General features: G+C 43.0%; 1 protein-coding gene across 2 annotated transcripts in view; it reads left to right on the top strand.

The window, feature by feature from the left end:
- LOC149774554 (uncharacterized) overlaps positions 1 to 15076 on the top strand; it is a 111637-nt gene that overhangs the window by 66129 nt on the left and 30432 nt on the right. The window contains exon 1 of one of the 2 annotated variants that reach the window (XM_089945076.1): positions 2791 to 2912. The exons of the other annotated variant lie outside the window; for it this stretch is intronic. Coding sequence (XP_089801202.1) covers positions 2823 to 2912 — 90 coding nt within the window. The 5' untranslated portion in view covers positions 2791 to 2822. Of the gene's footprint in view, positions 1 to 2790; positions 2913 to 15076 lie in introns of those variants that run through there. 2 annotated transcript variants of the gene reach the window in all.

Raw genomic sequence — 15076 nt, 5'->3', positions numbered from 1 at the left:
TATCTGCCTTAAGCCTTTGCCACGGCCAAGGCCTACTTCTAGACTTGCTCCTGTCGATGATTTGATAAAAGTTGCGTAGTAACAGGTTTGGGGCGTCTTGCTCCTGATGGCCTGTTCTCTTAGGCCCTAAAAAAGAAGTCTGATACATTTGTTTCAGACTCATTAACTCTGCCAAAATGTTTAAGAGTATCATAACCCTTTGACTTTCACTGTCCTCCTTCTCTCCGAGACCTTGTTTCTTTCCTGCTGCTACTGCTTCTTCCTGTCGTTTCCTCTTCTTGCCTATTATTTTTGATGTTGTTGTTAAATGAGAAAAGCTTGTTCTGCTTCTTTCTGCTGCTGTTAAAATTTCTCCAATTATTATATCTGTCTCTGTTTAAAATCCTCGACGTGTGGTACGGAAGGAGAAGGTGGCGAAGGTGCTGGTACCGGAACAAATTCTTGAAAATAAGTGAGAAAATCCACTAAATGCCAATTAATATCGGTCTCTTCTTGAAGCAAGATAGCGTTGATTTTGATAGCCGCTGTTATGCCATGACTTCTCGTCTCCACGGCCGGTGCACCCAAATTCATCGTCTTATTGGTTTCCGTTGTGTTTGAAAACCCTGTCACATTGTTTCACTGGTACCGCATCTAGATAGGGAATGTGACGTCAAAGGGAGTTCTCTTCGGATTAGAAGACAGACTCCACTCTGTGACTGAATTTTGTAACGCGTGTTAAGATTGATGAAAAAATTCAATCTGTTTCGATCCGCTTTTCCACTATAAATAATCCCGGTTCACTTCATTCCCTTCACCTGTTCTTTTCAAAAGATGTGGACTAACGTTTAATCATCAAATGTCGTCTCGTTAATGCTGTTCTATACTGACTTACCCATGTATGTCAGATCACCATGGACAATCATCCGGATCACTGATACGAGCGTTGGGAAAAGAAGGCTCTATGTGGAGAGACAAGGCTGCTTGAAGAGAGTCCTTATCTACGGCCCAGAAGTCAGAAGAGGTTTGAAGAAGATAAGAAGACCTATGCGATGGGCTCTTTGTTAACGAAATGGTGTTAACGAAAACCAAAGGCCCTTTCCAGAGCCACTCATATGCCTCGAAAAGATTTGCTTTCTTGCCTAATAAAAAGTTTAGTCGATTTTGTATTTTATATTTTATCTTTGCCTCTAGAAAATGCATTTCCTTGCCTAAAACTTTTTTTTAGTCGATTATATATTTTAGGCATGATATATGTCTATATCTTAACTGTATTCGTCTCTTCCTGGAGTAGCGCGTATTCAGGTCACACGCTTGCCACATTGTTGCCAATGTCTAGCACCGTGACGTCACTTCACCCAACTTTGCCTTGCACGTAAACAGGCCCAATATTTTCCATGTTCAATTCCCATTGTCCGTGAACAGCCCCATTGGTGATCTGATCCGTAAACAGCCCCAAGGGGGGGGGGGGGGGTCTGTAATGTATTTTCTCACTGTCTGTAAACAGCCCCCCTTCACTACTGTCGATATCTGATAAAATTAATTACAGATAGATCAGGTAAAACAGACAGACAGACCGTTTTCATAACAAAGCAAGCATTAATATCTGACAATTAAAATACGGAGAGATGCTATAAAGCAGAAAGATATACAGACAGATTTCGTCTGATAAATTCATTGACAGAGATATACCGTAACATGTTTAGTCAGTAGTCGCACTGACATAGATATGCTGTGACAGACATATAGTCAGTAGTCGAATTTGAAGAAACATTGATATCTGACCAATTTCATTCATTTGCAGAGATATATTGCGACAAAGACAAACATACAATCAGTACTGGTAACAGAACAAATATTGAAATCTGATCGATTTCATTCGTTTGCCGAGATATACTGCGACACAGACAAACATACAATCAGTACTGGTAACAAAACAAATATTGAAATCAGATCGATTTCATTCGTTTGCAGAGATATACTGCGACACAGACAGGCATACACTCAGTACTGGTAACAGAACAAGCACTGATATCTGATCGATTTCATTCATTTGCAGAGATATACTGCGACACAGACAGGCATACAGTCAGTACTGGTAACAGAACAAGCATTGATATCTGATCGATTTCATTTATTTGCAGAGATATACTGCGACACAGACAGACTGATTGGTTTCATTCATTTGCAGGGATATACTGCATTATAGACAGACACCATTCGTAATAAAACAAATATTGATATCTGCTAAATTATTTCATCTGCAAATATAAATTACACTACAGACACAGGGACAACAGGTACTCGTAACAGAATACGCATTGATATCAGATATACAGACACTACAACACAGATTGGCAGGGAAACTAATACTCACAGAAAAGACTGGAAATTATAGTGTCAATATCCTACTTCTTAACCCCGTTGGTTTAAGCCAAATGGTTGTGACTCCTGTGTGTTTTTGTCATCAGTGAGAGCGTGAATGAGCGAGTGATCGATCAGTGCACGGGGCGCATGGAGGGGAAGATACGTCTAGCGCCAGGCACTTAGTAAAGGCCCTAGGTGCACATTGTTGTTCTTGTTGTTGTTGTAGGGTTTAACGACATTTTTCAGCACACGATAGGCTATACATGGCGGCCAGTATTAGTGGTGGAGGAAGAACCCGGGAAAATCCCCAGAAAGAACCACAGACCCACGAGAAGCTACTGGCAATCTTTCTTACATACCCATGTTGGCAGAATCCGAGACTCGAACCCACGCAGAGAGAGAGAGAGAGAGAGAAAGAGAGATGAGATGACAGTGATCCGTAACGGAGCCCTAGGTGCTCGTCGTATCGTCTCTGGATGAACGACATCTTATTCATTGTGTCTATGCCTATGATGGTGAATACAATTCGCGAGAACTGTTACATCTGTTTAGGGGCTTCGTGTCTGGTAAGTTATCATTTTTTATATTATCGTGTTACTATATATTGAAATACTGGCTTGTGGGTTGTGTATCATATTTGTCTCGTTTGAAGTACTGTATATTTAATTATTTGTGCTGTTTCTTTCTTTATTTTTTTCCTGTTTTTCTTTTGTGTCGTATCGATGACGCTAAATAAACCCTACGACCCGAAGGTGATGAATTCGTTTCTTTTGTACAACGCCCGGTTAACAAGTTTTTGATTCAATACTCTCATCCCTCAAAATATTTTTCTGTATTACGCTGAGCTCATCTTGGTACCAAACTAATGGAACATAAAAAGCCGTCACAAATTAATAGGTTGAAAACAAGCTGGTTGCCACGAAAGCTTTTCGGAGTAATTTAACTGTTAAAATGCTATTGAAAGGGAGCTAATCTTGTGTAAAGTACATGTATTAGGAACACTGTTACCCATGGTAAAAGTACAAAAGGCCGAATAAGCCACCATGTAAAACCAACCAAGCAGCCTATGTCAGCCTGACAGGTACTGGGATGGGTGTGTGTGTGATTAGGATTTGTAACGAAGTTTTAACAATGTTTAATGCTGACCGCCAATCGATGGTGTTACTTGGATGGTGCTACCTTCCAGCAGGACTCGCACGAGTAGTCGTGTGAAAATAGTACCACAAGAATGTCCTTTGTAAAATGTAACCATAATCAGGTTAGAGATTATAGGTAGAGAAATGTGAACAAGAACATACTTTACGGTAGAAACACCAAGATTTATACGAATGTTTGAGAATACTCAACCTTGCTTAATATGAAAAATCCGTTATTAGGTTATGTGAAGAACATGATGGAGAGAAAGTTGAACCAATGAAATATTATCAAGAGCAGGATCAATGAAAATAATGAACATAGCTGAGATGGATGACGTCAGTGAATGTTTGTCTGACGTGAGTAGTGAAGTGGGGCGATTCAGCCTCAAGGGGAATTAGCATTAAAAACCACCCTGGGCCTGTTTAGCCTCTATTTAAATTTAACATTGGCAAAAACGGTGGGCCTGTTTAGCCTCAAGGGAATTTAACATGGAAAAAAATCTTGGGCCTGTTTAGCGTCAAGGGGAAATGGAACAGGGTCGGGACCCTATTTTAATACGGTCCCGACCTGATGGGTCTATGGAAATGGAACATGGGAAAATTGAAACAGGGAGGGTCTATATTTTTTTTAAAAAAAATAGGGGCTAAGCAATGAAAGTCAAGGTCTTTTCGACACCTATGAAGGGGCCTTGAAAAGGATCTTTGGGTTTATGTTAACATACCCTATTGTTAACACAGAGAGCACCGCATTGGTCTTCTTCTTGTCCTCAAGCTGCGCTTGACTGCAGGGCCATATATTAAGACTCTTTTTAGGCATCCTTGCCTTTCCACATATATTCTTCTGATCTACAGGCTGGTGTCTGTCCTGTGGACAACTGTCCACTTGGATCGGACATACATCGGTATGTCCGTCCGGAACATCATGGAAGGTACAAGAATTGATGATTGCACGTCGGTCCACATGTTGGGGTGCCGAGAACAGGTGAAGGAATGCAGTGAACTGCTCTTATCTATAGGGAGAGGAAGGATTGAAACGGATTGAGTTCATTGACCAATCCAAACACGCGTTACAAAATTCAGTCAGCCCACATCCAATCCGAAGAGAGCAGTCTGTGACGTCACATGGCCTATATAGATTCGCTAGCGCCTGTGCGCAGTCAATACATGCGTCAGTTTTTCAATTTGACGGAAACTCAGAAAACAATAAATTGGGGTGCACCAGCCGTGGAGACTACCCAAAGGAACCCGGACTTACTTTCAGAAGAGGTGAATTGGGATTTTGTGGATTTTCTTACCTCGCAAGAATTTGTTCCGGAACCTTCGCCACCTTCTTTACCAAACGTGGAAAATTTTAGACAGAGACAGAAAGAAGAATTGGAGAAATTTATACAACAGCAAAAGGAAGCAGAACAAGCTTTTCTCCTACAGCAACAGCAGCAAGAAGAAGAGGTAAGAAAAAAACAAGAAGAAGAAGCAGCAGTAGCAAAGAAACAAGGGTGTGAAAGTCAAACGGTCACGGTACTGTTAGACATTTTAGCAGAGTTAAGAAGTCTGAAACAAATGTATCAGACTTCTTTATTACGACCGAAGAGAATACGACCTCCCCGAGCTAAACACTCCAACTCTGTGACTAAGCCTACCGTACCACCCTTAGAGATTTCAACCAAATCATCATCATCATCATCAACATTACGCAGTCCAGAAGTAGGCCTTGGCCGTGGCAAAGGCTTAAGACAGTTAAAGTTGATTGCTTAAACTCACCCCTACATCCAAAGGCCCTTTTCAGGGCCACCCATGTCTCTCGAAAAGAGATAGACTTTCAATTGCCAATAACTAAAAAAAAAACATTTTACCCCTATAGTACGTATGTATGAGTGCGTGAGTATAGCTTCTTATTTTAAAATCAAAACCTAAAGGCACTTACCTTTATATCTAATTTATTCTTTTATAAATATTTAGAATCCAATTCACAATTCACAACATAACACTTTAAAAAGTTCATAGACTTCTTTTGTCTCATTGTTCACTCTCTCTGTTTTTTCAATTTCTTCACAGTTACAGTCTTTACCTCCTCTTCCTCCTCACTTTCTTCCCTTCTTCTTTTCTTCTCCTATTTCTTTTTCTTCACCTGTCTGCTTTCTTCCTCTTCTTCCTCTCTATCACTCTTTTCTTCTTCTTGCTCCTCTTGTTTCTTAGGGCAATCTGGAGACCAGTGTCCTTTTTCTTGACAATGATAACAGGTATCTTGACTTTTGTCTCTTTTTACCCCTGTTTAGCTTTTTTGACGGCCGGGACACTTTGAAGACCAATGCCCTTTCTTCTGACAGATATAGCAAGTATCTTGACTTTTATCTCAATAGGAGGGTGAGTAGTCCCTCAGCTGGTCTGAAGAGAATTTTCGGATGACCCCACGCAAAGCTCTGGTGAAACGTTCGATCTGTGTAATCTCTTCCATCGTTGTGCTCGGTTTTGAGAGTGAAATGAATAGTGAAAGGACAAGACACATACCCTTTATATACGCTGGTCTGCCATGACTATAAAGTTACCCATGGTGTTTAAACTTTAGTCTTTTGACTTTTTGCTATAAGATGAAACGATCCAATTCATTCAAGAAGAAAGAAGAGGAAAGTAAGAGGCAGAAACGTGATCTATCGCCTCGTACCAGGGCTGAAATCTTGGCACAGATTCAAGCCAGTGATTTTGAAGAGGACATGACTGAACCAGAATCCAAACCCTCTAAACAAAGTTCACTACCCTTAGTCAACCCTGAAAAATGCTATTCCATTCAAGAGACGGAAAAGCGTCCCTCTAGAAAATTTAGAACCACGGCTTACAAATACACGGTGAAGTTTAAAGATTTCAAGTCCGACATACCGTTAGAGAAAACAGAAGGGTTCATCATCACCGAGATGTGGGATTCTTTGCTCACCACACTCAAGCGACAATGTCAACCCAAAGAAGACGATCGCTTGAGACTTTCCATACAACACGACGGCCTGAAATCCCCTGTTTGGATCGAGTTTAGTACCCCTGCAGAATTGACCGCTTCCAAAGTCATGGACAAGATTCAACACGTACAACAATCTAATGACCAGTTTGACATCACCGATGGAAAAGCCACATTGGACATGACCCACGTCTCTCCTCCTCAAGTAACCGGACAGCGCAAAAAGGTCTTATTGGTGAACGGTCTTCGCAGCACCAAAAAGAGCCTTGTCCAAATTCACAATTCTCAAGACCAGATGTGTTTAGCCAGGGCTATCGTGGTGGGACGAACCTATCTCGACAAAAAACGACACGGCAGAATTGAAAAGAGCCTTGAAAACTATTCGACAATCGGACCGAGCCAAACAACGAAACGGAGCAGAACTCCTGTTACAACAAGACGGCTTCCCCAAAGACAAACCCTGTGGCATTCCTGAAATGCAAAAATTGCAAGATGTCCTAGCTCCACGCTACACCTTGAAAGTGCACCCTCAAGAAGTGCGCGGACCTCTATTGTTTCGAGGGAAAGACTTTAAGGATGGAAAATACATTCACCTCTATCATCACGATGAACATTTCGATACCATTACCAGTATCACTGCATTCCTGGGATACAGTTATTACTGTGAGAAATGTGACTATGGCTATAACAATCGAGAGCAACACAAACATTGTGGATCGAAATGCTCAGGATGTTTGGCCTCTCAACTCTGTCTGAACGAAGGACAAGAACGAGTGCGTTGTCCTGCTTGTCTGCGCACGTTTGTCAGTCCTGCCTGTTACCAACAACATCTGAAGACGCAAGGTTCACAGTATAAATGTGCTTGTCAACTCCTGAGATTGTGCCCCACGTGTGGACAAGGCATGCTTACCAATAATACCAAGGAACACGTTTGTCGAGGAAAGAAAAAATGTCACATTTGTCACCGAATCGTGGACTTGGAACAAGAATGCTACGTGCAAAAATACCAACCCCCACCAGAGAAAGAGGATGGCCACAAGAAGAAGAAGAAAGGCAATTTCATCTTTATAGATTTCGAATGCACGCAAGAGACCGGTATTCACATTCCTAATTTCTGCGTGGATCATCGAGCGTGCGAGAAGTGCATTCAAGAACCTATCTTGAGTTATTGCCCTCACTGCAGCAAGATTCCTGGAGGACGTGAAAAAATCTTTCGGGGACCTAACACGCTAGCCGATTTCGCCCGATGGGTCTTAGACCCCATCGACAAGACGTGGAACCAAGAGGACATCGAACGTTACGGAGATTGTCATCGTCATGCCACGGTGATGGCTCACAATTTCTCGGGATACGATGGACAGTTTCTTCTGAGATACTATACAGAACATGGTACCGAGCGTCCTAAAGTCACTTTGAACGGAGCCAAAATCATTTTCATGCAAGTGGGACAAGTACAGTTTAAAGATTCGATGAGTTACTTGGCCATGCCTTTGAGTCGAATGCCTAAAACGTTTGGAATGACAGGAATGGCTAAAGGGTACTTTCCTCACTTTTTCAATACGGAAGCCAACCAACATGCCGTTCTACCCCATTTGCCTGAGGCTCACTATTACGACCCTGACAACATGCGTACCGAACAACGATAAGCTTTCTACGCTTGTTACCAGGTCCATGCCTCCGAACCTATCGACTTTCAGGAAGAAATGTTAAAGTATTGTCGTTCCGACGTGGACATTTTACGGCGATGCTGTGGAAAATTTCGAGAACTGTTCATGGAACACGGAGGGGTCGATCCTTTTAAAGAAGGTTGCACCATTGCCAAAGCGTGTTCCTTACTGTACCGGCAACGATTCATGCCTGAAAACACCGTGGCTGTCATCAGTCCTCAAACGACCAACTATGTCAAACGTCAATACTCGGTCAAAGCCCTACGCTGGTTACATTACTTGTGCAAAAAGGAAGACAAATGGATTCAGCATGCCCGAAAGGAGGGGGCGAAAAGACCATGGGAACGCATTCGGTCGATGGCTGGGACTTAGAAAACCCCAAGATCGTGTACGAGTTCAACGGTTGCTTATTTCACGGATGCCCCGTCTGTTACCCTAACCGTGGCACTAAAAATCAGTTTTTACAACGAACCATGGAAGACTTGTGCCAGACCACTTGTCAGCGACGCCTGAAGTTGGAACAGGAAGGATACCAAGTGGTGGAAATGTGGGAACACGAGTTGAAAACCGATCCCGAGTTTAAAAGCATCGTGGAAAGTTACCAGTTCATGGACCCTCTGAACCCGAAGGATAGTTTGTACGCAGGAAGGGCCAATGCCACCTGTTTTCTGTACCAAGCCGACGAAGAGAAAGGAGAAGAAATCAAATACTTGGACGTGTGTTCGCTGTATCCCTACGTGTGCAAATATAGTCGCTTTCCTGCAGGGCACCCACAATTGTTAACGGAATACATTGACCTGAAAAACATTCGACAATACGAAGGCTTGATCAAATGTAAAGTTTTGCCTCCCACCGACTTGTACTATCCCGTGCTACCTTACCATTGTCAAGACAAACTGATGTTTCCTTTGTGCCGTACTTGTGCCGAAACGTGCAACCAAGACCAACCTTGTCAGCACACCCAGGAAGAACGGGCCTTGACGGGGACGTGGGTCAGCGTAGAATTGTTCAAAGCTCTGGACATGGGATACCAACTTTTAGAAGTGTACGAAATTTGTCATTTTCCCAAGACACAACAATACCACAAGGGTGACCCACGCAGAAAGGCATTTTCGCAGACTACGTGGATGCCTTTTTGAAACTAAAGCAAGAAGCCAGAGGTTATCCCTCCTGGTGTCACACTCCCGAAGACCAAAAGACATTCAAAGAGAAATACTTGGCACAAGAAGGCATTACTTTAGATCACATCGAGAAAAACGAAGGCAGGCGATCGTTTGCCAAAGTGATGTTAAATTGCTTGTGGGGTAAAATGGCACAACGACCGTGTTTACCCAAGACGGAATATTTGACAGAACCTTCCCGCTACTTCCAGATAATTCACGATAAAACTAAATTCATGAAACACGTGGACGTCGTTCGCGAAGAATTGATCTTAGTCAATTACGAAGAAGATCTGGACTTTGTACAAGACGACCCTTTTGGAAATGTCATTATTGCGGCTTACGTGACAGCTCATGCTCGCTTAAAACTGTACGAAGCTTTAGAACTGTTAGGGGAACGTGTCCTGTACTGTGACACGGACAGTTGCATCTACATCGATCACCCGAGTCAACAGCACCTAACATCGAAGGAGACCGTTTAGGAGCCTGGACAGACGAGCATCTCAACGACACGATTCTAAGTTTCGCAAGTGGCGGTCCTAAAAATTACGGCTACGAATACCGGGATAAACAAGGAGAAGTGCACACGAAGTGTATAGTAAAAGGATTGACTCTGAATTATCGTGCCAGTCGAGTGGTGAACTTTGGCGTATTGAAAGAAGCTTTGCAGTCTAGAGAAGATGAACACTTTAAAGTGACCACTTATCAGCCCAACAAGATTGTACGTTTACCCACTCACCATATCGTCAGTCGACCCTTGGAAAAAGTCTATCAAATCGTGTACCAGAAGCGAGTGCGGCTTCCCAGCTACTTTACTTTGCCGTATGGACATGTCGGTATAAAACATTGGCTGTAAGAGGATAGCCCCCCACCAGAAGTATGACTTCGCCACAGCAAGAATCGAGTGAGAAATCCAGTGAGAACTCCAAGTTCAAACCCTACCATTTTCCGGTCTTCTTACCTGACTCTTGTGATTGTGATCGTCGAATGGAAACATTTCAAGCATGGCCTACGGATAGGGAAGGATTACCTTCTTCGCATGATTTAGCTAGAGCAGGATTTGTCTACTTGGGACCTGAGTCAGGATTGGGATACGAAGTACAGTGTTTCGCTTGCGGACTGAAGTTACGAATGGATCTATGTATCTATAAAGATTCAGCTATTCTGGAACATACTCGATGGTCTCCGCACTGCCCTTACCTTTCTATGGCCTTTCCACCCATTACACTACGGTACAATTATGACGGAACCTTAGAGACGGTACCTTCAAAAACTAAACATAAAAAAAGGAACGATGTACAAGCTTGAGACTGCATTGCGACTAGTATAAAAAGGGGCTATGGTCAAGATCGATAGTTCATTGTGACTACCAAGACCAAGCGAACAAGATAAATACTTTCAGAGAAACACAAGACAAGTTCAGACAGGCACAGTTCAAGTTTGGGGCTTCGGAAGTAGAATGCGATTGTGAGCCTTGCGATGGGAACGATGCTGTACATTGTGACCTTAGCGATGCCGTAAAGCATCATAGGAACTTTAGTGTCACTACCCCTATCATGGAAAGTGATGCTGTGCGTGTCAAACCTGAGGGATGCGAAAGCGATGCCGCTCGTCCTCTTGGACACTTTACTGGGATTCGTTTTAAATGCGGATGTCCACCTTCACGTCTACCTCCCTCGGATGTCATCCAGCCCTGCGCAAACTCCTGTCCATGTCACCCTACCCTCATCGAAACGAACCTGTGGAAGACGAATATTCATTCCCTGTGCGTTTGTCGGAATACTGCGACATTGAAAATCGTCTTCAATCGTTCAAAGGAAAATGGCCTAAGTATCTGGGAGGACCGACCCCCGAAGAATTAGCCAGAGCCGGATTTTTCTACTTGGGCGAAGGGGATAAAGTCAAGTGCTTCAGTTGCGGTGTGTCACTTCACCACTGGGAACCACAAGATTCGGCCTACCTAGAACATGCTCGATGGTCACCGAATTGTCATTACTTACCCTTAGTGGGACCGAGACATTGAAGTAACTTACCATGTCGTGGAAGAAGAAGAAACCAGATTGGTTATGAGTCAAATGTTGGACATCACCGAGACCAGTATTTAAACTCCATTTCAAAAACGATATTGAATCATTACCTAAAGAACTGCAAGAGAAGATTTACAAGGAAGTTTCTCAGGGACTTGCCAGAGTGAAATCTCAATGGGTATCTATAGAATTTTTGTGGCGAGAAATTCACAAGAGGAAAGTGAAAAAAGTCAACCAATGTGTTAGATTTCTCTGGGTCAAGTGTGCATTCATCCTATTATATCACTCTAGACCGTTTACATCAAAAGAGTTCAATGAGATTCTTGGACGTTACCTTGAGTGGCAGTGGTCAGAAATTACTCACTCTGTGGATTACTTTTGCTCTAGGAGAAGACTGTGAATTGTACTGACTGACCTGTTTATGGATACTTTACAAGAGAACATTCGTGCTTTGCCTGTAGAGTTGAGAGAACGCATTTATCGAGAGCTGGTCAAAATACAAGTGAAACATAAAGAACAATAGCATCCGTTACATCACCGGTGTTTGAACCACTGGTACCTGAATGCTATACAAGGAGTGATTCAACTGAAAGTGTTCCATTGGACAGACATTGATCAACGACCCCCTGGTTTAAAAAAGGATTGGTTTGCTATTGATGATTCTATATACTACATTGTAAACTTACTGCATCGAATTCCAGAGGAAGAGTTAACGAATTACCAACATCTTTTACACAATGTCAACTTAGTGAAAGAGGAAACTTCTGAACGACTTGTAATCTGTAAATTGGTGATTAAACGATTTAGATTCGACAATGAATTAAAACCATGTCTGTGCAAACGGTACATTTCTTGTGTCAGAAAGAGGATTTAGTATCACCTATTCGTGGATACTTTACAAGAGAACATTCGTGCTTTGCCTGTGGAGTTGAGAGAAAGCATTTACCGATAGCTGGTCAAAATACAAGTCAGACGTAAAGAACAGTTGCATCCGTTACGTCACCAGATGTTTAACCACTGGTACCTGAATGGTATAAGAGAACTGATTCGTCAGAAATTGTTTCAGTGGTTAGACATTGTTCAAAACAATGATCGACATGTTCATAATTTTGGTTACTTCGAGATTTACCTAGTGCAACGCATTGAGGAAGACAAGTTAAAGGATTACCAACATATTTTACGTGGAATCTACTTAGAGGAAGAGGAAACTTCTAAACGAACTCTGAAGTTTAGGTTACAGTTTGGAGCATCTACATTTCCCAAATAGCCTTAAATGGTCACGAAAGACTCCTTTTGCTCAAAGCCTTGCGGTTTCATCTGGATACTTCTCGACCTCAACAGGAAAAAAAGATTCGTCAACTTTTAGCTACCGAAGACGTGTATGACGATGTGTGTGTAGCTTGTGACTTACACCCCCATTGGACAGATGTACGTGCCTGGAAAAAAAGGGGGTTTTGAGGCTTGGACCCAAGAAGTGGCCCAGTATGCACGAAAGTTGTTCAAGGAAAAAAGTCACTTTTCAACCTGTGTTAGTGACAGTACCAGAAGAAGAACCCGTCACCCAGGACAGGACTGTCGTGGACATGCCTGAAAGACACTTTCGGGAGGACACTTGTGTGACCTTATCCCCTGTTGAACTGGTCAGAACATTACCCAAAACATGTTGTACAGAAACTTGTTTCTATTCACGTTGATGGTTTTCATGTGCCTTTTATCTCTATACTTAAGCCTTTGGCTTTTATGTATTTTTGTCTTTCGTGTTCATGTTTAAAACATTCAATAAACATGTCCTGAAAAAAGTATATAAACTCTTGTCTTGTTTGTTTTCGTGTCACAAGTGACATTCCTAACACTATGGCTACCTCTGCTGTCTCTGCTCCCTCTTCCTCCATTGTGAAAGTCATCGACGAACACTTAGATTGTGCCAGTTGAGAGGCTTTGTATCTTCGCCATCCCTTTAACATGCCCATTGCTGGACCTAGCGGTTCAGGCAAAACCGAATTCGTCAAACGTTTGATCGAACATAAACATCATTTGATCGATCGGCCACCTCAACCCATCGTGTGGTGTTACAAAGAGTGGCAATCGGCGTACAGCCTCTTGCGAGAAAGTCAAGGCGATTCCATCGTGTTTTGTGGAAGGCATTCCTAAAGAAGACGACAGCATCGTCTCTGACTCCCGTCAAACCCATTTGGTCATTTTCGACGACATGTTATGAGAAGACGAAGAAGAAATTAAACTTTGGTTCACGCGCAAAGGGCATCATCGTAATGCCAGTGTCATTTACATCACTCAAAATTTGTTTCAACAAAGTAAAGCCCATCGCACCATCAGTCTCAATGCGCATTACGTTTAAAAGCCCTCGAAATAAATAGCAAGTGCAAGTCTTAGCCAAACAGTTAGGAACGCCTTGGCTGCCTCAGGCGTACGGTGATGCCACTCAAACTCCACACGCTTATTTACTCGTCGATTTGAAACCTACGATCCCCGATGATTTGCGATTTCGTACCCAATTGTTTCACCACTGGTGTCAAGACGGAGGGCCTGTCCTGTACACGTCTCCGTCCTCGACTTAACCCTACAAAAAAATCTATAAAAACCTCAGACACTTTTCGTCTGTCTCACATAGTTTGAACATGACGTCCCATCAGTCTCATCTTCCCGTCAAATTGATTCGTGCCTTGTATGGCATCAGTCGAGGAAAAAATCCACAAATACGAGCTCGTGTCTTAGAAGCTAGTCTCAAAGAAGTCGTACGATGGTTCACAGTGACAGCACGTCAATTACTGCAAGGGATCATTCAGATTTCTCTTCAAACCAAACGCTTTTTTGATCAAAACAAAGTCGCTTTGACCCAACTGGCCGATCCCCGCATCGACACTCAAACCAAAAAACAAATCATTTTGAAACCTGGAGGGAGCGGTACTCTAGGAGGGGTCATCATTTGCTCTCTCTTAAGATGGGATCCTAATGCTCCCAAAGTTCTCCCCAAGAAAAAAGTCAAACGAAGCTCCAAGAAGAAGAAGAAAAGAGCCACGGTGTCAAGACCAGGTCCCCAAGGAGACCCGTGTCTGCAAGAACTTGTCTAGTGGTGGGACCCTCCTCTTACCAGTCACCACCTCGGAAAAAGAAAAGCCCACAGAAAACTAGTCGCAAGAGAGGCACTTCGGCTAGGACGCAACCTTACACTCGCAAACAACGACCTGCAACGGCAGTGACCGCGCCTCCGGTAGCCTCAGGTTCATTCACTTCTCCGTTGATGACACCAAGAACTGAAAAGTACTTGGAGACGTTGATCACACCAAGAACGTCTCCGTTGATGACCCCAAGAACTTCCCCAGTGGCAGGACCCTCGAATTCAGCGGCAGTGGCCGCTGCTCACAAAGTACTTTCTCCCAAAATCAAAGTTCAAGAAAGATCGGGCATGTTACAAAGTTTACTGGATTTGTCCAAGCAAGAACTGGCTCGATTTAGTCCGTTGCGTAACCCTGCACGACGTGTCATACCTGTCCTCAAGTTTATACGCCGTAAAGACAATCAGTGGCGACGCGTTGCAGTATAAAAAGGCCTGGGACCGAGTAGGGGTATCAGTGAACTTCCAAAAGATGTCACCTCAAAGAAGTCAAAAAAGAAAGAGATAAAGGCAGACTCGTCATCCGACAAAGCGCTTAGCCAAGCTTTGACGTTACCCTACGAAAAGATACAGTCGCTCAAAGAAAAAGAGGCGTCAACAAAGGGGAGGATTCCTTGGCGATTTTGGAAAAAAACATTGTCATCTTTATGACAAAGCGAT

This window comes from Sinohyriopsis cumingii, unplaced genomic scaffold (assembly GCF_028554795.1).
Source record: "Sinohyriopsis cumingii isolate HCF-2022 unplaced genomic scaffold, ASM2855479v2 utg000198l, whole genome shotgun sequence".
Classification (NCBI taxonomy): domain Eukaryota; kingdom Metazoa; phylum Mollusca; class Bivalvia; order Unionida; family Unionidae; genus Sinohyriopsis; species Sinohyriopsis cumingii.
Note: the sequence above shows the minus strand (reverse complement) of the source record. Positions and strands in the feature narration are given on the sequence as shown.